This window comes from Pteropus alecto, unplaced genomic scaffold, assembly GCF_000325575.1.
Source record: "Pteropus alecto unplaced genomic scaffold, ASM32557v1 scaffold101, whole genome shotgun sequence".
Taxonomy (NCBI): Eukaryota; Metazoa; Chordata; class Mammalia; order Chiroptera; family Pteropodidae; genus Pteropus; species Pteropus alecto.
This window is the reverse complement of record NW_006432945.1, coordinates 6,336,588-6,357,623: the sequence shown is the minus strand read 5'-3', so window position 1 is coordinate 6,357,623 and position 21,036 is coordinate 6,336,588. Positions and strand designations below refer to the sequence as shown.

Genomic DNA, 21,036 nt, shown 5'->3' with positions numbered 1-21,036 from the left:
TGATGGTCAAAGAGAAGCAGGTCGACAGCGAAAGAGGCTTAACCTGAGATATTTTATCCATTCTTTGTGGGACTCTGCCATTGTTGATAATTGTCCATACTGAATTCTATGTTTGGTAGCTATGATGAAGGAGAGCAGATGCGGAGAAGCCCACCATGGTTTTATGCTTGCTGATGAGTGATAGTGAATGAACACAGTTTCCTGTAAGGTAGAAGGATTAGAACAAAACAAAACAGCTTAAAATACTTTTATTTTAGAAGTGTGCTTCTCATCGTCTTAAAGCACATCTTCTCTCCTTCCCGTCACCAACTCATGTAGCAGTACTGTAAGCAGAATATCTTCCACTGGGACGAGCATCTACTTTAGATTTTATTTTTCTTCACATAATATGCTGCTCATCTATCTTTGTGTATGTTTATCTGTGTCATTTGCTAATTCACTAGTACCTTAAAGGAAGAGTGTTAAAGGGTACTACCATGCAGATACACAACCTGAAGAATGCAAATTTAGATCTTTTATCATTTAATGAATAGTTCTTTCTTCCCAGATAAATTCTCTCCCCTTGAAATTAATATAGAATGTGCAAACTCTATGTTGAGTCAATGATTGAGCTGCGAAGACTCCTAGGTTAAAATGGAGACTGAGACCATGGGTCTAAGTTTTAAATCTCAATGATTTCCTCCTGAGTTAACAGATTAGCTTGTGCATTTGAATACCAAAACCTGTGTTAGCAACAAAAAGTACAGCATGAAAGAAAATGGACTAGGAATGATAAAGTAACTGTGCATTCAGTTCCTAAAGCATCAAAGCTATGCTTATGTCTCAGGAATGACATGAAATAGATTCTTAATTTCTGCTCCTATTTTGAAATTTAAAATACACCACCGAAATGTATAATATTTGATTGCTAATGTTAAAATACTTTTCATTCTGCTAAAATCAACTATATTTGAGTATGCATATTTTTCAATTTCTTTGATTGTTTTCGTAGTTACTGGACAGACTATTTGGGGTAAAATAGTCCCATATGTGTAAACCTCCCATACAGGACATAGCCCTCAGGTAGCTTACAGTCTAATTGAGTAGAAGAGTTACCTATGCAAAAAAAATTAAATCAAAATACTGGATAATATAGAGTGTCAAATGAATAGTATAGAGATAATAAGTATATAGATAATACTTATTTAAAACTATAAACTCCCCAAGGCAGAACTCCCCTTTATCTTTTAGAGGATTTAGCCCAGCACCTAACATAGCATTGAATAACAGATGTATGGATAAGTATGAATGAGAGTTTATGAGCTAGTGTCTTCTAACATGCCTGGTGCTCCCTGCACATGCATCAGTGTATGAAAGGCAAGTGCCCAGGCCTGGATTTGCTCTCCTCTCCTATAGCTTAGTGCTTCTCTCAGAGCTCTAATCAACTCATGCCTCCTTCCTCCTACCCTGATTCACCTCCCAATACTGACTCATGCCCAAATCCTATCTTCTGTCCTCTGGAAACCTGGATTAAAACTCTCTTCAGCTCCTAACTGTAATTAAAATCTGATTCTTCCTAAGAAACACTGCCTCTCCAGTGAAAATCATCTCTTTATCCCAGGTTTTCCAAGTTATGCTGTCTGACTACACCCCTCCTCCAGCTCCCCTTTCTTAGTTATCTATTTCTTGTTATTCTACCTTATTCATTGAAAACTGAGGGATCTGGATCAAAGCCTTCTTTTCCACCAACTTCATAAAGTTGAGGTTATTTTATAGCGTATGTATTTACAACTTCCATTCCACCCAGGCATAATTCTCTGTCTCTTTGCTTGGAAACAAATAATTCCTTTCTTTTCCCAGAGGATGAGGTATCCTTCTTTTTCACAGTTACTGCTTGCGCTTATGTCCCTGATCCTGTATCTTGCCACCTTCTGGTACGTCAGTCATTCCCATCATCCTTCTTATCGGCATCTTCACCTTCTGCTCTCTCCATCATTTCATGTTGTAACCACTCCCTGTCTGTACTTCTTGTCCCACTAACAGTAGGCTTCTGCCCACACCATTATTGACACTGCTATGGCAGAGGCTACCCAGTTGCTGGATCCAACAGATATTTTTCAGTTCTTATCTTAATGTTTTGGACATTATCACTTTCTGCTTGACAGTGTTCTTCCCCAGTTATCCGTGCATGCCTCTGGTTGCTCCCTTTCTCTCTCCTTTATGGACTTTTACTTAATCCAACCGTTAAACATCAAGTTCCCTAGAATTTTGTTCTTACTTCACTGCTCATTTTACTTTAGATAATGCTCTTCAAGTAATAAACTTAATTCCCAGATAAACTTAATTATCATCTCCTATACACTGGTGACATTTTTGATCTATACTTGCAACTCAGATCTTTCTCCCCAGGTTTGGATTTCTGTATACAATTGCTTGGTAGACATGTCTACCTGGAATTCTCATGGGCACTTAAAATTTAAAGTGTTCAGAACTGAACAGACCATCTTTTCCTCCTAAATGGTCCAGTCTTTCCATATTTTCTATTTATGTTGCTTCATTGAAGTTTATCTAGACTCTCAAGCAAGAAAACTGGAAGTTGTCTTTGATTTGGTTTCTCATAGCCCCCAGATTCTATGATCGAATCCTGCCAGTTGACTTCCTAAATATTTCTTTAGTTCTTCCCTCCTCGTTATGCCAACTTTCAATGTTCTAGCTTAGTCCCACATGATCTTTTACGAAACAAGTGCACCTGTGTCTGTTACTCTTGCCTCCAGTATTGACCCCCTTGAATCCATCCTCCATATCTTTCCTGTTTGCCCCGCATTCCTGACACTCTGCCGCTCCTAGTATGCTCCTTCCTCCTCCTCATCTCACTTCTTTCACCTTCTAACTACCACTAATCCTATAAGGCTCACTCTGAAATCCCCTCTGAAGAAAGGAGGCCTTCCCCGGTGACAGTCCTCACACTGCACCTCAGATGGGATTGAATGCTATGCCTCCATATCCTGCATCAAAATTCCCATCATTACCCTATTTACATTGTGTTATGATTCGTTTTTATGTATCATCTTCATTACCCTGTGTTTTTTGAGGTTCTCACTGCTTTTGTGTGGAATAAGAACAATAATCAGTTGTTTTCTGTAATTGTTAACAAATAGAATCACGCACTAGGTACAATGAAAATTTAGAAATACACAAATAGTGAAATTTCTAGATGTATTTTTTGATTAAATTTTAATCTTTTTTTAGTATCTCCTACAATTACTGGTGTCGATAGTGATGGCAGCCCTGAAGATGTCACCGTTATCCTTAACAGCCCCACATCTTTGGTCTGTGAAGCTTATTCATATCCTCCAGCTACCATCACCTGGTTTAAGGATGGAACTCCTTTAGAATCCAGCCGAAATATTCGTATTCTTCCAGGTAAGTAGTTTATTTTGGATGCCCAAACTGCATTTATGCCATTTACTATTGCTTATTTTTTAATAAAAAGTACTTATGTTGTTTGGTCATATTATGTTCTACTGACAATTTTTAAAATTATTTGTATATATCTTATAATCTAAGGTACTTGAAGTTACTTTTTGAAATACCAATAAAGTATCTAAATAAAAAGACAAATAAAAAAATATTGTGATGTAATTAATTTCTAAAATATGTAGAATGCCAAAAAAAAGGGTAGAAATTTATTTTTTGTTGAATTGAACCTTGAAAAAAAATTAGTATTTAGATTGAGTTTATTTCTCTTTAATGCCATTTGTATGAAAATAGAAAGAATTAAAAAGTGTGATCACTGGCTTTAAGAAATTTACAGTTTTATGTGGAAGAGACATAAAATGTGTGACAGCTAATTAACAACATGAATCCATGAATAATCATGGGTTATGAATAGTCATGGGTATGATTAATGTGGTAGTGACAAGTTTTATAAGAATTCAAAAGAGGAATGGCCACCATGGGCTGAGGTGGTTAGGAATTGCTTTGTTCAAGTCAGAACTTGAACGAAACCTTAAAGTTGTAGAATTTTGTTGTTTGGAAATGAGTTGGTTTGAAAAGACTTCATATTCATCAGAATGACTCGTGCAGCAAAGGTGCAAAGTGAGAATGGCTTCTCTATGTGCAAGTAATAATTAGATCCCTTACCTCTCGGTTGAATAGAGTCATTGTGTGTGTGTGTGTGTGTGTGTGTGTGTAGCAGATAAGGCCAGGAAGGAACGTTGGACTCCTGTTTTGAATACCTGGATTAAAGAGTTTTGACTTTATATTTTAGTCAATTGAAAACCATTACAAATTGTTAAGGGGAAAGGTACCATAATAAAAACTGTGTTTTAGGAAGATCAGTCTCTACTGATAGGCCAGGTAGATGAGAGGAAGAAGGTAACTAAGGCAGAAGGCCTATTTATGAAGAGTGTAATAGGGACTCCAGCTAGAGTGTAGACATCATGGGAGGGTCTGAATGAGCATGACATAATCCTCACAGAGGACCGCTGAAGACTTAGTGACTGTCCTCAGCCACCATGCTGTGCCCATCTGTATTGTAGTTTGTCTTGAAGTGTCAAAGATCTATTACAGAATTGGCATAGAGAAGAAGAAATATATTAATAGTAAGAACTGAAACCTTAATAGTTTGTGCGTACTCTGCTGCCACTGTGACTTCAGAGATTCTTTGGTGTTCCATGATTTTTCAGGAGGTAGGACTCTGCAGATCCTAAATGCACAGGAGGACGATGCTGGAAGATACTCTTGTGTAGCCACTAATGAGGCGGGGGAAATGATAAAGCATTATGAAGTGAAAGTCTACAGTAAGTCCTGAAAGAACGCTTTGTTTCATATTTTCCCTGAGTTGTCTAACATTTTTAATCGTGTTTTTCATTATGGGTTCATAATTATTTATATTAATTATTAAAGTTGGTTGTTTATGCAGCTTGCTTCATTAAGATGGATATTGAATTAAGTATTATGCCCATGACCTCAACTGTTTAAAGATATAAAGAACCCACTCAGTTTGCCCACTGACCTCTTGGAGAACTTGTCAGTGGCACTTCCTTAAGTTTCTCTATCTTTCCCTCTATTTAGCCCAGAGAATTACCCTCTGGGCTAGGTTATAGTACTTTCATGCACAAAACTGTTATTTAAATACATATACTCTAATCAGCAGCCTAGAATAAGTTCATCAATGACTTTGGGCTGATCTACTGTACACTGACCTATAAATAAAAAGCAAAGCTAATACTACTATTCATAGTGCCTACATTTCAGGATTTTGTTTTTGTTTGTTTGTTTTTGCATTTAAAAAGGAAGAGTAGCTTTCTGATTGTCTTTTTTTTTTAATCAATCCCTTGTCTTTTTTTTAAGCAATCCCTTTAATGACCTATAAATTGCATTTTTTATGTCATGATCAGACTGTGTCTGGAGATCTGCTACAAATGACCCTGTTCTGTGAAGGACATTAGCCTCATTGGCAGGATTATAATGATGAAGGGAGAATGATATTTTCCTTCACATTCTTTATCTGAACACTAGCCTTTCATAAGATGCTAACTTGAGTCCTAGATGAGAAGGGAGCACAGAAAATCCCTGTTATTCCCTCATTTTCTTGTTAAGTGATGCTCAGTGTGATTTCCATGGTATTCCACGTATTTAAAAAGAAACAATGTCTAATTCTTTAATATATGTTTTTCTGCAGTTCCACCCATAATCAATAAAGGGGACCTCCTGGGGCCAGGTCTTTCCCCTAAAGAAGTGAAGATCAAAGTAAACACCACCCTGACCTTGGAATGCGAAGCTTATGCAATTCCTTCTGCCTCTCTAAGCTGGTACAAGGATGGACAGGCCAGTCACAAGATTTTTCATTTGCCGATGGTTTCTTAAAGACTAAAATGGTCTATTAAATAATAATAAGAATAATAATAATAATAATAATCAGACACAAGTAACTCAGGGAATCAATGCAACCTTAAAACAAGTACAATCCCATACTCAAATATAAAACTGCAAAAAATCTTGAACCATATTCAACAATATTGGTATTATTCCATCAGTGAAAAGTTTGAAGGATTATCTTTTGTACATTAGAAGCTGTCTATGAAATCCAGCCACCTTCCCACTGGGAAATGGTTTTTGTGTTTTGTGGTTTTGCAGAGTAGGTAAACTTTGTGGAGAAGAAACACAAAAACAGTGCTAAACCAGATTATTATGACAGGCATAACATGGGTACTGAGTTTAATCAGAGCGTTCTCTAAACACCTTTAACTCTTTTACAAAAGGTTACATGATGAAGGGAAAAAGCTAAATGTGATTAAATAAATGCCCGATACAATTAAGTAAGGGCAATGAGAAACTTTAAATGAGAGGCACATCTGTCAATTCTCATTTCTCATTCAACTTGTTTTCCTCCATGTAGGTTTTAAAGAATTGTGCTGGTGTTTTAGACCCAAATAGATTTTCTCAGCTGCTGTGCTTAATACAGATGTGACATAGCTAAGCCTCTCTTTGTCCTGCTTTACACATAATCAGCCAAATGGTCAGTTAAATCCAGTTATAGAACTTTAATTCTTGGTCATGATTTAAGATGCAGAAAGATATGGCTTTATTTTTTCAGATCGCAGATGGATTTTGCAATACTGGCAGCTAGAAAAAAATCATCTCTTATAAAATAAGCAAGTTTCATCTGGAAGCCATTGCAAAAGGAAAAATATGGAACTCCCACCATGTTCTGTTTACAGTTTCTTTTCTGACTACGAGCACACTTCATGGTACCATATCAAACCTCTCTGAGTTTGCTTGGAAACAAATAGTTCCTTTCTCCTTTGAAATCTTATTTCTAATTTTATCTAAAGCCTTTTCATTCATTGTAGTTACTATACATGCACACACACACATACACATGCACAAATTGGATAATGGCTAGACTTGCACTAGAAATGAGGCAGTCTGGGGTTTTTTAATTTCATAATAAATGGAAGTTAAATTACAATTTCAAATTCAAACTTTGAAATTGATCCAATTGTGATACTTTAAGCTGCTAAATATTTTAGGGTTTTGGATTAGTCCCCTAGAATGTGTACAGAAAAATACTGGTTTATGTTTATTTTCCATATCCTTTCTTCTATTATTTCGTTTTTCAGATAAGCAACATTATTTGAGCAAAAACGTTTTTGAGGAATGTCCACCAAAAATATTGGCAATGATAGTCACAATAAGTTTTGATATAATCTTTGAGTTTTATTTGTTCATGCTCTGGTTTTTCTCTTAGCATAGAAATTTTAAATCGTGCTATTTTTATATGTGATGTGATACTAATAATGATCCATTGCATCCAAAATTATTTATCGAGCATACTATACTATTGGACAGGCACTGTTTTAGTTGGGGAGGATACAGACTTAAAGGAAATAGAGAAAGATCTCTGTTCATATGAAGTTTTGGGAGACAAAAGCTAAACAGACAAACCTGTAAAACATGACATGTGCCAGCAGGGGTAGATGTTATGGAGAAAATTCAATCAGGATAAAGAAAAGTGAGTCGGGGAAGTGTGATCTCTTATTTATAAAGGGAAGGCTGTACTGATAAAGTGATATTTGAGCAGAAACCAAGAAAGTGAAGGAAACAGAAATAAGATATCTGAGGGGTAAATATGTTAAAGTAGAGAGAATTTCAAGGCAAAGGCCCTAAGACATTTTGGCTGGAATGTAGTGATTCATATGAACACAGAAGAAGATGTGAGTAGAAGGCCTTTATTCTGGTGGGAAACTACCGGAAACTTTTGAATACAAGAGTGTTACGATCTGACTTAAGGTTTTAAAAGGATCACATTGCTTCTGTATTGGGAGAAGAAATAGGGAGTTCTGATTTGAATTATTGCAGTAGCCTAGAAGAGAGACGGTAGTTGCTTGGATGAAGGTGGTAATCAAGATGTGAGGGGAAGGGATGAGTCCAAGATTTTACATGAGATCACTAAGAGAGTGAAAAAAAAGAGGCCCAAGGATTAAGCCCGGAAGCACTTCTACATTTAGAGGTTGTGGGGCAGAGAATGAAGCGTCCCAACAGATAAGGGAAAAAAAGTATATCAAAATGAAAACAAATTAAACTGTGTTAAATGTCATTGAGAATCGACCAGTAAATTTAGCAACATGGGTGTCATTTGTGACCTTGACAGAATCATTCTGATCAAGTAGAGACGGTAAAAGTCTGATTGGAGCAGATTCAATAAAAGATGGAAGGTAATGAAGACAGCAAATGTAGAAAACACTTTTAAGTCATTTGGTTTTTAAGTAGAAAAACGTGGAAGTAGGCTACAGTCTAAAGAGTTTTCTTTTAGTGGGGGAAGTTGTTCAATACTGTATGCAGATTCAAATAATCTGGTGGAAAAGAAGAAATTGCTGATGATGTCGGTAAGAGCAGACAGGTTGCTGGAGGGATGTCTGTGATTAGACGAGGGGATGCTTGGCATGGACAGAGTCTGGTATTAACCAGGGTTAGGGTTTTGCCAGGGGAGTAAAATAAAGAGAAAGGGGCAAAGGAGTCGAGTGTTTATGCAAGGAAGGATTGCCATGATAGATCTTCTTTGGGTCAGGAGGGAATAGAGGTCAGGATAAGAGTGAAAGGCAGTGACAATATTGCGGCTCATGAGTCAAAAAATTATGGAGGTTGGGATCCTAGAGGAATTGACTTAGAAAGTTAAGAGGTGGCAGTCAGAGAGTGAGAAGTTGAAACTGAGATTACAAAGTACTGTAGTTATTGGTAATTATAAAATCTAGGTATGATTCACCTATTGAGTGACTAACAGGGTAGGGGGCAAAAAAAAAAAAAAAAAAATGAGGAGAGATGGATGAGGAGCTGAGGGCACACAACATTGGATGATTGTCCTTGTGGGTATTGACATCATAAAGAATTATAAGAAAAGTATCATTATAAGAAATGACATTGAGCCAGGAGCTAAAATAAGAAGGAATTTAGTGTAAATGGAAATGTGTAGAAGATGAGAAATGTCCTTTTAAGTGTAGGTAATATTATTAACAAAACATCATAATGTAAGTATCTGCAAGTTAATGTTCCATTAAGTATAATAATACTTTCAATAAAACATTATATTGTAAATATATCTAGGTTAAGATTTCTCATTTATGAAGTATTAATGTTTCTGAATAAGCTGATTTTAGATTAAATCAGACTGTTAATGCCCTCAATCTTTCATTAAAAACTCTAACATTTTTTACAAAATTATGATAAAAGATTATGCTTTTTAAATACAATGTGGCATCAACTAAAAATATTTTTTTCCAAAAATGGATAAATGGGAATGGTACCTAAGAACTTTTTTAAATCATAAAATATATATAAATGTGCCATCCAGAAAGACCTGGCAGAGATGTGAACTATATGAGCTATAAATTTTAATAAATAAAAACGTGATCACTCAAAAACAATCCGTTTAATCAAATTCAGTAAATTAATTAAATTATTGTTGTCTTGAGTATTTCACATAAAATTTTATTTTCATTAATGCATCATAAAAAGTATCAACTGCACAGTTTCTTCGAGGATTTATAAGAGTACTGAATGCTAAAATTATTATAATTGAATCACAGCCTCTTAAATCAGATGATCATGTTAATATTGCTGCGAATGGACACACACTTCAAATAAAGGAGGCTCAAATATCAGACACTGGAAGATATACTTGTGTGGCATCTAATATTGCAGGTGAAGATGAGCTGGATTTTGATGTGAATATACAAGGTAATACTCATATACTTATAGTATATCATTTAACTTATATAATATGTCAAAGCAAGTTGAAGAGATTTGACTTCGTTTATTTTAAGTAGTTTTCTCTGTTGACAATGTAAATTTATTATTGAAAACTTGAATTTGAGAAATTAACAAAGAAAATAATTCTATTATTCAGGATTACTTTTATTATTTTTATGTGTTTCCTTTTGATATTTTTCCTTCTGATATATTTTCCTAAGTGTATACTGCATTTACAAATTAGGTCCATAATACGCACTTCTCTGTTACATTAGCTTTCCACCAATATTATATCATGAAGGTTTTTTTTTTTTAAATAACATTTACATGGAAGACAAAAAGATAAAGTACAGAATTTAAAGTAGTCAGACTTGGAATAAAATGGTGATTTAGGCTCCTAAAAGCTTTGCGACTTGATCAAATTACTTAAATATTTTAAACCCGTTTCCTTGCTTTTAAAATTAATGCCTTATAGAATCATAGTATTAAGTATGAAAAAGTATGTAAAACTCTTAGAAAAATGCTTAAGAAATGATACCTGCTATTACTGTTATTGATATTGTTACTCTCAACATCATTTTTTTCAAGTTATTTTAATTTCTGTTGTTAAATATGTTATACACATGAAGATATATAAAATATAGTCATACAGTTACTAGAATATATGAAATTAACAACTGCATACACCTGATTTGAGAAATTTACATCACAAGACTCTTATTGAAGACTCTTATTGATCCTCCCTGTTCACCTCCCTTTCATTCCTAACAGAGATGATCACTTTCCTGAAATATGTGTAAATCACAGCCATGTAGGTGTCACCAGACAATTTTCAACATCATTTTTGACAACTATACCTGTTTTATCAGTTGAATATCCAAATATCTGTGTAACCAGATTCCTATTGTTGAATATCTGGATTGTTTCCTAGTTTTCACTGAACATTTTTATTCATAAAACTTGTGTACATCTTTAATTTTTCGTAAGTTTCTCATAGTGGAAATTTTAGGTCAAGTGTTGTATGCCTTTTTAATGCTTTTGATGTACAGACAAATTGCCTTCTAGAAAGTTCATACTTGTCCCCCAGAAAAGTTCAAGAATGTTCTATTATTTTTGTTCATGGACTTATTTTAACTTCAATTGTGTAACTTTAACTTTCTTAGACAAATTATTGTGAAATGCTCTCAATCGAGCCATTATTTTTTAATGATTCCTCAAAATGCACTTTTCCTGCTATGATTATATTCCTTAGCCATGCTTATTTTAGCGGGTCTTTCCTGAAAGCAGGCCCCTTTATCTTCTAAGCGCCAGAGCCTTTTAACTAGAAGGGAGAGCATTCTGAGGCCCATATTTATTGTTCTTGCACATGAGAACCAGCTCCAACATCTGCTTTTTTTGGCTTACACTAGGATTGGTAGGTATATAAATACTTGAAAATATTTTCACATTGTCTAATTTACTACATTTCATAAATCACTCTTGTGAAAACACAGCCAAGATCTTTGTTTAATGGATTGACAGTGACATTCATATGTGTCCAAAATTCCTTGTTTTTCCTCCATAGTTCCTCCCAGTTTTCAGAAACTCTGGGAAATAGGAAACATGCTGGATACCGGCAGGAGTGGCGAAGCCAAGGATGTGATCATCAACAATCCCATTTCTCTTTACTGTGAGACAAGTGCTTCTCCTCCTCCTACACTGACATGGTACAAAGATGGCCGTCCTCTGACCTCGAGCGATAGGGTATTGATTTTACCAGGTAAAGACTTCTATGACTAAGGCAAAAATCTGAATCTCTGCCAAATGTGTTTCTTCTCTTTTATTAGACCAGTTGAATTGATCGACTTTCTGGCCGTGTAATTTAACTGACACAGGCTACTGAAAGCCACTGGTATCCATGTAGCTTCAAGCTAGGAGAATGGAAGTTAATCAAATCGAATTTGACACAGCACAGAACACCTTGGTTAATTTTCAGGTCTACTACAGGATCATTCTATCAACTTAAGAAAATCCTTTTGCTTCCTTGCGTCTGTTTTTCTAATAGTGTGATGAAATAATCAGTTTGATTTCTACACATTATTAATGATAAATTTTAAAATGTATTTGTAAATAGTCGCTACTCGGTTTGTTAAATACATTTTATGACAAATCAATAGTAAATACTATTAGTTTCAAATATTTTAGTTATTACATGGTTTATTGCTGGAAAAGGAGATGTTTAAATTGTAAAATAATACTATTTTCAAAATATTCAAATAGGCTTATAAAGATTTACCAGATTGTACACTTAAGGTCAGTGCATTCCACTGCTTGTAAATATAATCTAAATTAAATAAAAGAATATCTTGAAAAAAAGGAGAGTTATTTTAACTTCAATTTAGGAGAGTTATTTTAACTTCAATTTAAAATAAAATGAAAGCTAAATGTAATATGCGATAAAAATGACAGCTAAATGTAATATGCGATCCTAAATTGGATCTGAGTTTGGGAAAAAATAGCTATGAAAGACAATATTATAATAATAAAGAAATTTCGGTATGGACTATGGATTCAATAGTAGTTTTGTACTGATTTTAAATTTTCCAATTTTGATCATTATGCTATAGTTATGCTATAGTATATAAGGGATTATCCTTGTTTTTATAAAATACAGATTTATGAGTATTTAGGGGTATAAGTACACAGTGTCTGCAACTTACTCTCAAATGGCTCAAAAAAGATTATGTATATAATCTATATATATAACATCATACACTGTGATAGACAAAGGTAAAACAAATGGAATGAAATATAAATAATTGATAAGCATATGTAAAAATTTTTTATAGAATTATTACAACTTTTCTCTAAGTTTGAAATTATATAAGCTTGAAAAGTTAAAATACACAGTTATTCTTTCAAGAGTGTATATATAATGGTATACGTTATGCCTTTTGCATCCTGGGCTATTATTTTCTCAAACCGCTACTTGCATCAAAATGTGTATAAACTTTTTTAACCCGTGTTCAAAACTATAAAAGCAAGAATAACTACATAGTGACATTTCACATGGAACATGATGAGGGGCAATAATACAGTGTTTCTTATAAAACCAGTATGTAAGATTAAAACTGAACCATTGGATGAAGTAAGAGCCTCGAAAGAAAACGTAAGGAAGTCATTAGACCTGAAAAGTTGTATCTCTGTTTATGACCAGTGTTCACTGTAAGATTTAGAGGTAAACATATTGGGATATGTTTTCAGGAGGGCGAGTATTGCAGATTCCTCGGGCTAAAGTAGAAGATGCTGGGAGATACACATGTGTGGCTGTGAATGAGGCTGGAGAAGATTCCCTTCAGTATGACGTCCGCGTGCTCTGTGAGTTTGTTTGCTTTTGTCTATTATGCATTCTTTCACTGAACAATATTATTGAGGAACTAATGTGTGCAAGATGTCGCTCTAAGCATCTTAAAGACTATCAAGATAATCAGAAACTGATAGTTCTCCCAAGGAATTCATTGTCTTATACAAATTGAGAGCACATTAGTTAGGACTCTTGAAGTATCAATAACAAACTGGCTTAAACCAAAAAGAGAGAGAGAGGGAGAAAGAGAGAGAGAGAGAGAGAGAAAGAGAGAGAGAGAATGTATTAATTCATGAACCTGATAGCTCAAAAGAGGTCAACTGGACTTTTTCTCTTGGCTTTGTTTTTCTCTATTAATGTTACCCTCAATGGGGTATCCCTTTGGATGGCAAGTTGCCCCTTCGAAACTATAGTCTTACATCTTCCTACTTTCACATCAGATGAGAGCTTTTCTTTCCCAGTATTTACTACTGAAGTCAAGTGTGAATTACATATCCATCTCTGAACCAATTACAGAAGCCAAGAACCTAATCAACAAGGCCTAGTTCATATGTCCCCCCTTGGGCCACAGTCATCTCCTTCTGAATACCTGGGCCGAGAGTGGAAGAAGCATTGTACTTTTAAAGGAAATGAGAGGTGATGTTCCTAGAAGTAGAAACAAATAGATGTTCCCATTAGAAGAGGTCGAGCTAGAAAAGCAGCAATGGGAATGTATGGGAAGCAGTCGGTGCGGAAGATTTTATAGAGGAAGAGATTAAGTGATAGGAAGTATTGAGCACTTGTCTCAGAGTATAAGATGACTCTGAGATTATTATCATGGGTGATTAAGAAAATGGTAGCAAGATTAATAAAAACAGACGACCTAGGAAAACAATACGATTTGGGAAGAAGGAAGTCAATTTTGTTTTGGACATGTTGAATTTGGCACGGTTTCAAAACACTTAGGTAAAATACTGCATGGGCCATTGTAAGGAAATAAGGAACTACATACAGCACAGGAGAGAACTGAGTGAAGAGTATAGATTTGAGAGTTATTCACAAATCAGCAATATTCAAAGACTTGAGATTTCCAAAAGAAAAGGTAACAGATAGAGTAGGAGAAGATCAAAAGAAGATCATTTACAAGTAGGAGACAGAAAAAGGAAAACTGAGTTAGAGGAGAAACAATCTGAGGAGTTAATGAAAATCAGTAAACTACCATGTCACAGAATCCAAGGCATACTAAAGGTTATCAATAAGTGTGTTTAGTATCGAATGCTAAAACAAGTTTAAGAAAATAAAAGTGGAAAAAGGCCACTGGCTTTGAAACTAAGAGTTCATTGGTGAAATTCAAATAATCGATTTATATGGTATAGTGTGGTACAAAGCCACAGAACAAAAGGATAAATATTAAGCAAGTAATCAGAAAGGAAAGGAAACAAATATAGAGTACTCTTAAGACATTTCGCAGACAAAGGAAGATGTGGAATAGTTTTAGGATAAGCAACTTGTTTGAAAAACTTGTTTAAGAGAGATTGGAGCTTGCTTATGGACCAAAGAAAATAATTCAAGAGAGAAAGGGACGAATTAAAGTTGCGTGTGTGTGTGTGTGTGTGTGTGTGTGTGTAGTAGAGATTAATGGAGCAAGGTTCTAGAACAGGTGAAAAATGCAGTCAGGAACCAAAGGGGTAAATTGGCCTTTCCTGGTAATGGATTAACATTCGTTGGAATGTTAAGAAGGGAAATATGGGGATGCATATTAAATGTATTTAATCCTTTCCTTAAGTGTGAGAATAAGGGAAACAGTGGCAGAGATAGTATTTGGACCTATGAGAAGGAGAAAATGTTAGCAGTTGTCACTATGGAGGATGTGATAGACAGTCAGGCATTGAAGTTGGAATTGCTTGGCTCAGGCATTGCTTTCTGCAGCCAACCTCAAGTAACCTGGAGACAGAGGTAGAAAAAATAGATGTGGCCTAACGTGGGGGATGGAGGTGGAGGAGCCTATGAGGGTGTGCCACAAGGTACAGATTGTGGACGCACTTGAGGGCTAGAGAGCATAAACTGTTCAGTGAGACAGACCATCACTGAAGTCACCCACTGTGAGGTCTGGGCAGGGCAAGAGAAAAAACTGAGCATGGAGGGAGGCTGATAGAATGATTATAAAGCAGGAAGAGGAGCAAAGCTGGAGTGTTCATTGCAGGAAAAGAGCAGCTTATGACAGAAGCCCAAAAAAGAGGTAAAAACGGAAAAACACAAGTTCAAAACACATTTATTTGACAAATATCTATCGATCACCCTATGTGCCAGGCACTGTGCTAGACACTGAGGATATAGCAGTGAATATGGTAGACATCAGTCCTTCTTCAGGAAGCTTATACACCTGCAGAGGGAAGAGGTGTTATTGTTGAATGGTCCAGTGTATGACTGTCTATGGCTGGCCGAAGTGGAGTGTAGGTAAAACTAATCAGGATGGGATGAGTCATCAACATAGATTTTAAAGTCTACAAAATAGTGATAAGGAAAAAGAAAAGGAATGAAAAGACAATTGAAATTGGTGCTAGCGTCATTAAGAACCATGAAGGTGCATCCTAGACCACCTAGTTTAATATGACCTAAGTTTGGAAAGAGTTTAGTTTAGGACAGAGTGGAAGAGTCTGATAAAGAAACAAGTTAGTGGAGTTTGGGAAGGACTGGGATTCTGTTAAATTGAAATGGAATTTAGGGATTGAGTAGTCAAGGGTAGTTGTTCATGCCTTCAGGCAGTTATTCTTAATTGGAAGAAGTTGCAAAGCATGTTGGAGGTGAGATTAGAGAGGTGAGACAAAGCAAGAAAAAAGAACTGGCTAAATTAGAGGTGTTTTACAATGTTCGATGCTCACATTTTAGGTACCACTGAGAACAGTTCTGAGTGTGTAACCCAGCAGGTAGGGCATAGCAGGTGGGTGGGACAGATCAGAGCTAAGCTTTGGTGGAGACCTCTACGGGTCAGACCTTGGACTTGTAGTAGACCTCTTGGTATCACCAATGGTACGGCTGACTCCAGGCCAAAGTTGAAGAAAACATAGACTCTTTATGTCCCAACATTTTATTTGATTAATTTTCATGGTGTGGGGCTAGTGATAGCCTCATTTAATCTGAAATTTATTATTTACTAATCAGTTTGAGTTATATATTTTATGTTACGGGAAGTATAGTAAAAATTACGTAACTTTAAATGTGAAAACATGCATTCAAAATAACATTGAAATTCTATCATTGCCTTGTAGCCTTGATTATTTTCTTTACAGACTTTCAGTTCAGTTTTTGAGACGTAAATACCACAAGACTTCATCTACATTAAACATACAGTCTTTACCAATTGCTAAAGCTACAGTACATTTTAAGAGAGTGAAACATAAAATAAGCTTTCAAAACAAAACACAGATTATCTACTGTGAAAATGAATTTCTATGTTTGCAAAAGCAGCCAACACATGTGTTCCTAGTTTATGTAACATTTCCGTTTTTAAAAACTCTATGGGTAACATGTGATGTTTCATGGCTAACTAGTCTAACATAAAGTAGACGTGAACCTGGATTCTACGGTACTATTTTAAATGAGGATATATATACATTGGAAAATCTAGAGCGTGAATTCTCAAACTAGCATACATGAGGATTACCATGAGACCTTGTTAAAACATGAAATTCTCAGCCCCTTTCATGGATGCCAATTGAAGAGGTCCAAGGCGACCCCCAAAATTCGCATTTCCAACCAAGCTCAGAGGTGACGCTGATGCTGCTACCACTGAGACTGGAGCTGGGGAAACACACTTTGAGTAGGTCAGACAGTTCCCTTCTGTGACCAGATTTGTACACTTTAAACACACTATAAAGATGTAATTTATCTGTCTTGTCTAGATAACCAAATAGGCTTAACTATTAGTTTGTGGAGGTGCTCGAAACCCAGAGGGCACAGTGAAGGGGCTGAGAGGGACAGCAGAACAAGAAAAATTGGGGAAGAATTGGGATTGACCTAAATGGGGACGAAACTATGTGAGGGATTAGTCCAGGGCAGGTGAAGAGGAGGAATAGAGTACATCCAATTCCATGTAATTTTTTATTATAACCATAATCAGTTACTGTATAATGTTACTTGAGGATCATGGTTTCTTCTTCAAATTTTGCTCTTTTATTATCCAGTACTTTTTATAGTTGTCAGAAAACTAGAATAATATAGAAAAGGCCTTGTTTCCTGTCATTATCTCTTTGTTGCAATCACTTATCAGTGCCACCAATTATCAAGGGAGCAGATGTGGCTGTCCCTGCAGAGGTCACCGTGCTGGTGAACAAGAGCGTGCTGATGGAGTGCTCATCCAGCGGCAGCCCTGCGCCGAGGAACTCCTGGCAAAAAGATGGGCAGCCCCTGCTAGAAGATGAGCATCGTCAACTCCTGTCTAGTGGCAGAATTCTGCAGGTAAAAGTAAAAATATCTGATTTTAAAATAGCTATTCAACCTTGTATTTTATAACTGTCTTTTTGACTTAAAAAATAATTTTATTGGTTGGTAAATATTATATTTATAGAAATAATCATAAAAAGGATATAAAATTTTATAAAATTCTTCTTCCTTATTTTATTCCCACTATCAGAGGTGACCACTATTAATAGTTCTTTGTGAATCTTCCAGAAATTGTCTGTACATTCAAAATACAATATACACACATATATACATACACACACGTATACACCTATACACACATACACACATACACATATACATACACATATATACACATACATACACACACCTCAGTTTACTACAATGTGGCTTTTGTGATAACAACCACATTATCAGCAAATTATTAGAATCCTTTTTGTCCCATACTTCTGATGGTAAAATTCTGGGTGGTATAAGGTTCCCTGTAGATTAAAATTTGTCCTCTATTAGCAAAGAATTGATAATAACATGATAAGAAGGGAAACTATGTAAATATCCTGAATTGTTCACTAATGGGCATGTCTGTATTTTTTCAAGTATCTTAAAAGGAAATTAGGCACTTGCAGAAATAATACCAACTCTTTTGTTAGGATACGACTTAATTTTTGAACATAGAAATGATGTTCTGTGGGCCCAAGAATCTAAGCATAACTGTCTATGTATCCAACACAGGATGTATCTCATGGAATTCATTATTTAAAAAAAAAAAGAATCAGGTTCACTGCCTATAAATAGCCTTGAATTCTCCAAGTATCTTCTAAACATCCTGATTACTTCTATTTGATGATCATACAATCTCTACCAAAATACTTAAATGTTTCTGTGTCTAGGGCCTAAAGATACATAGATGGATAGAAATTTCTGCATAAAATAAAATAAACTATAACTGCTCTATTAGCTAACAATTGCTAAGTCTTCTGGTGGGCTGGAGGCTTTTCCTGGTCTCAGCTAGACCTGCCCAAGTGTCTGCATGCCTTGGAATGGATAAGTGGCTCTGCTGATCTTGGCTGGGCTCTTGCACACATCTGGGGCCTCAGCTGCAATAACGGGGCTGATTCTTCCCCCACGTGATCTCTCACCCTCCAACAGGTTAGTCCTGGCTTCCTTATGTGGTGGTGGCAGGGTTCCAAAAGAGTGAGGAAAAGTGACAGTGACTTTTCAGGCCCAGGTTCGAAATGGCACACTGTCACTTCCATCACATTCTATGGATAAAGCCAGGCACAAGGCCAACACAAATTCCACACCTTAACTCCACCTCTTGATGGGGAGAATTTCAAAGTCACATTGCCAGGGATGCAGACAGGGAAATGGGAGAATAATTCGGGACACTTTGGAGCCAGTATACCACAGGTATGTATAAAATTGCCTTTTCTAATTGCAAATCTTTATAAAGATTTCTTTGATTGACCTAATAAAAGCCAACACCAGCACTACCATGTACAAGATTATTTTTCTTATGTTCATTTGGTATCAACTCGAAAGAATATGTATTGTTTATCCTCAAAATTATGACAGCTTGCTTTATAAAAAAATTCAGTTGGAATTTCTTCATTTTTTTCCTTAGATTCAAAATACTCAAATAGCAGATATCGGCAGGTATGTGTGTATTGCTGAGAACACAGCTGGAAGTGCCAAGAAATATTTTAACCTCAATGTGCATGGTAAGAGTTCAGTTCCAAAAACATCTGTCAGAGTATGCTTGACAAAGCAGGAAAACTATGTTTTAGATTATGTAGGCTTATTGTGCGTCTCTTAACTTGAACAGTGTGTGGTGCCTGCATTACACAGTCCCCTCCCTCCTTCCGACCCTCCACAGCTTGTGGAATTTCTAATGTACAAAGTACAAATCTTCTAGGGTGCCTGTTTTTATATTATTTCAGTCCCTCAGGAGAAAGGAGTTACTTTTACATATTTGAGAGTAGAAAAATCAAAATTTGAAATCCCAAAGATTACAAGTTTTTATGAAGTTAGAACTACAAATAGATCTTTTACTCTTAAAAGTTAATCCACGAGTCCTGATTGAAACCATTGTCTGTCATCAACAGTCAAATTCATTTTGAGCTACATCCTGTAGGGCCTAATTTATTCCCTGGAGAAGAAGTCATTTTGGGGAGTTAAATAATTCCCGAAATCATCAGCACAACTAATTCATTCATCAGATTTTAAGTTTTCAATATTTGCTAGTCACTCCATAAATACTAATTTTTTGCTAAAAAAAAAAAGCAGTTGGTTGTCTAAGACAAAAGAGTAGTTTTATTTTTGTGACACTCAGCTGCTTGCAGAATACTAAATTAGAAATGGTGAACAATCATCAAAGATTTCTTTTATGTGCGTGATACATATTTAATATCCTAGCTCATTTTGGAAATAACTGAAATTTGAAATTTCATGAAAAATTTCTCCCCTGAAAGGACTTTGGTGGAGCATCATAGATATCCTTTTCTTTTGGTGTGATATGTAGGGAGTATTGATGTCTAGCAATGTGGGGTGTTTGTGTAACAGATATTTGAAACACTGCTATCTTCATATTTCCAGCGTTTAGCACAGTAACACACAGTAGGTGCTTCATAATATCTTCAAGTTTCTTTTAATGAATAAATCTGACCAAAACGGAAACAAATGTGTTATGAATTTCCAGGAAGAATTAATTAATTAAACAAATATAATCCTTGTGAAAGCACACATACTAATCTGTAAGGTACAATAGAATAAATGTTGAAAAATTAAAATGTTCGTTATTTTTTCTGATTCACCAGGGCAGAATTAATTTTTCCTCTTCTGTGTGATCAAAGCATCTTGTAAATACCCCAATTCGAGCAGTTACATATGTCGCTGTGTGTTACCTTTATATCTCATATCCTTACCTCAGTCCCATAATTTTATTATAAATGTTGTAGACAAATAGTCATTTCTTATGGATTTTGGTCTCCCTAAACTGAGAATGTTGTCTCTAGTTGTGGTAGTTACTAAATAGATATTTGAAGTTCCTCTGTTATATTTCCTTCATGCTCCTCGCCTCTTCTTAATGCTCAGCAAAAACACCTGAAGTGGGAGCCTTGTGTGACTTGAGGGGCAGCAGCCACTAGTGTTCACCATTAAGGTCTGGAGTTTGGGATGGTGTTTCCTTTTTCACCAGTTACCAGCATCTTGAACTTCCGATTGCAGTCAGGAATCCGTACTTAAATATTAGAAAATTCGTTTCGGGGATAAATGATTTAAATTATTTTCCCTTAAAACCAGATCATTTGTTATATCTCACTACAAAGATGCTTGCTTCTTTGAGACTCTAACCATCAATCTAACGACCTCTCAGTTTTCAGCCTTCTGTGTCTTCACTCTGTTTTGCTTCCAGCTTAACTTGCATGGACCAGCATTTCAGTCACTTCCCTTAGCCCATACCTGTCAGTACTCGTGCTCAGTAAAAGCTCAGCTCTGCACATAATAGTACAACATACTGACTGCTTAATACCTACTAGCTGCTGTACCACGTGTTTTATATA

The 21,036-nt window shown here is 35.7% G+C and overlaps 1 protein-coding gene across 2 annotated transcripts in view; it reads left to right on the top strand.

Annotated features, from left to right (window-relative positions):
• HMCN1 (hemicentin 1) overlaps nt 1-21,036 on the top strand; it is a 375,430-nt gene that overhangs the window by 266,027 nt on the left and 88,367 nt on the right. For both annotated transcript variants that reach the window (XM_025043935.1, XM_006907734.3), the window contains exons 50-57: nt 3,229-3,402; nt 4,668-4,781; nt 5,666-5,811; nt 9,570-9,720; nt 11,297-11,491; nt 12,976-13,089; nt 17,325-17,512; nt 19,101-19,197. In XM_025043935.1, the coding sequence (XP_024899703.1) occupies nt 3,229-3,402; nt 4,668-4,781; nt 5,666-5,811; nt 9,570-9,720; nt 11,297-11,491; nt 12,976-13,089; nt 17,325-17,512; nt 19,101-19,197 (1,179 nt within the window). The remainder of the gene's footprint in view (nt 1-3,228; nt 3,403-4,667; nt 4,782-5,665; nt 5,812-9,569; nt 9,721-11,296; nt 11,492-12,975; nt 13,090-17,324; nt 17,513-19,100; nt 19,198-21,036) is intronic.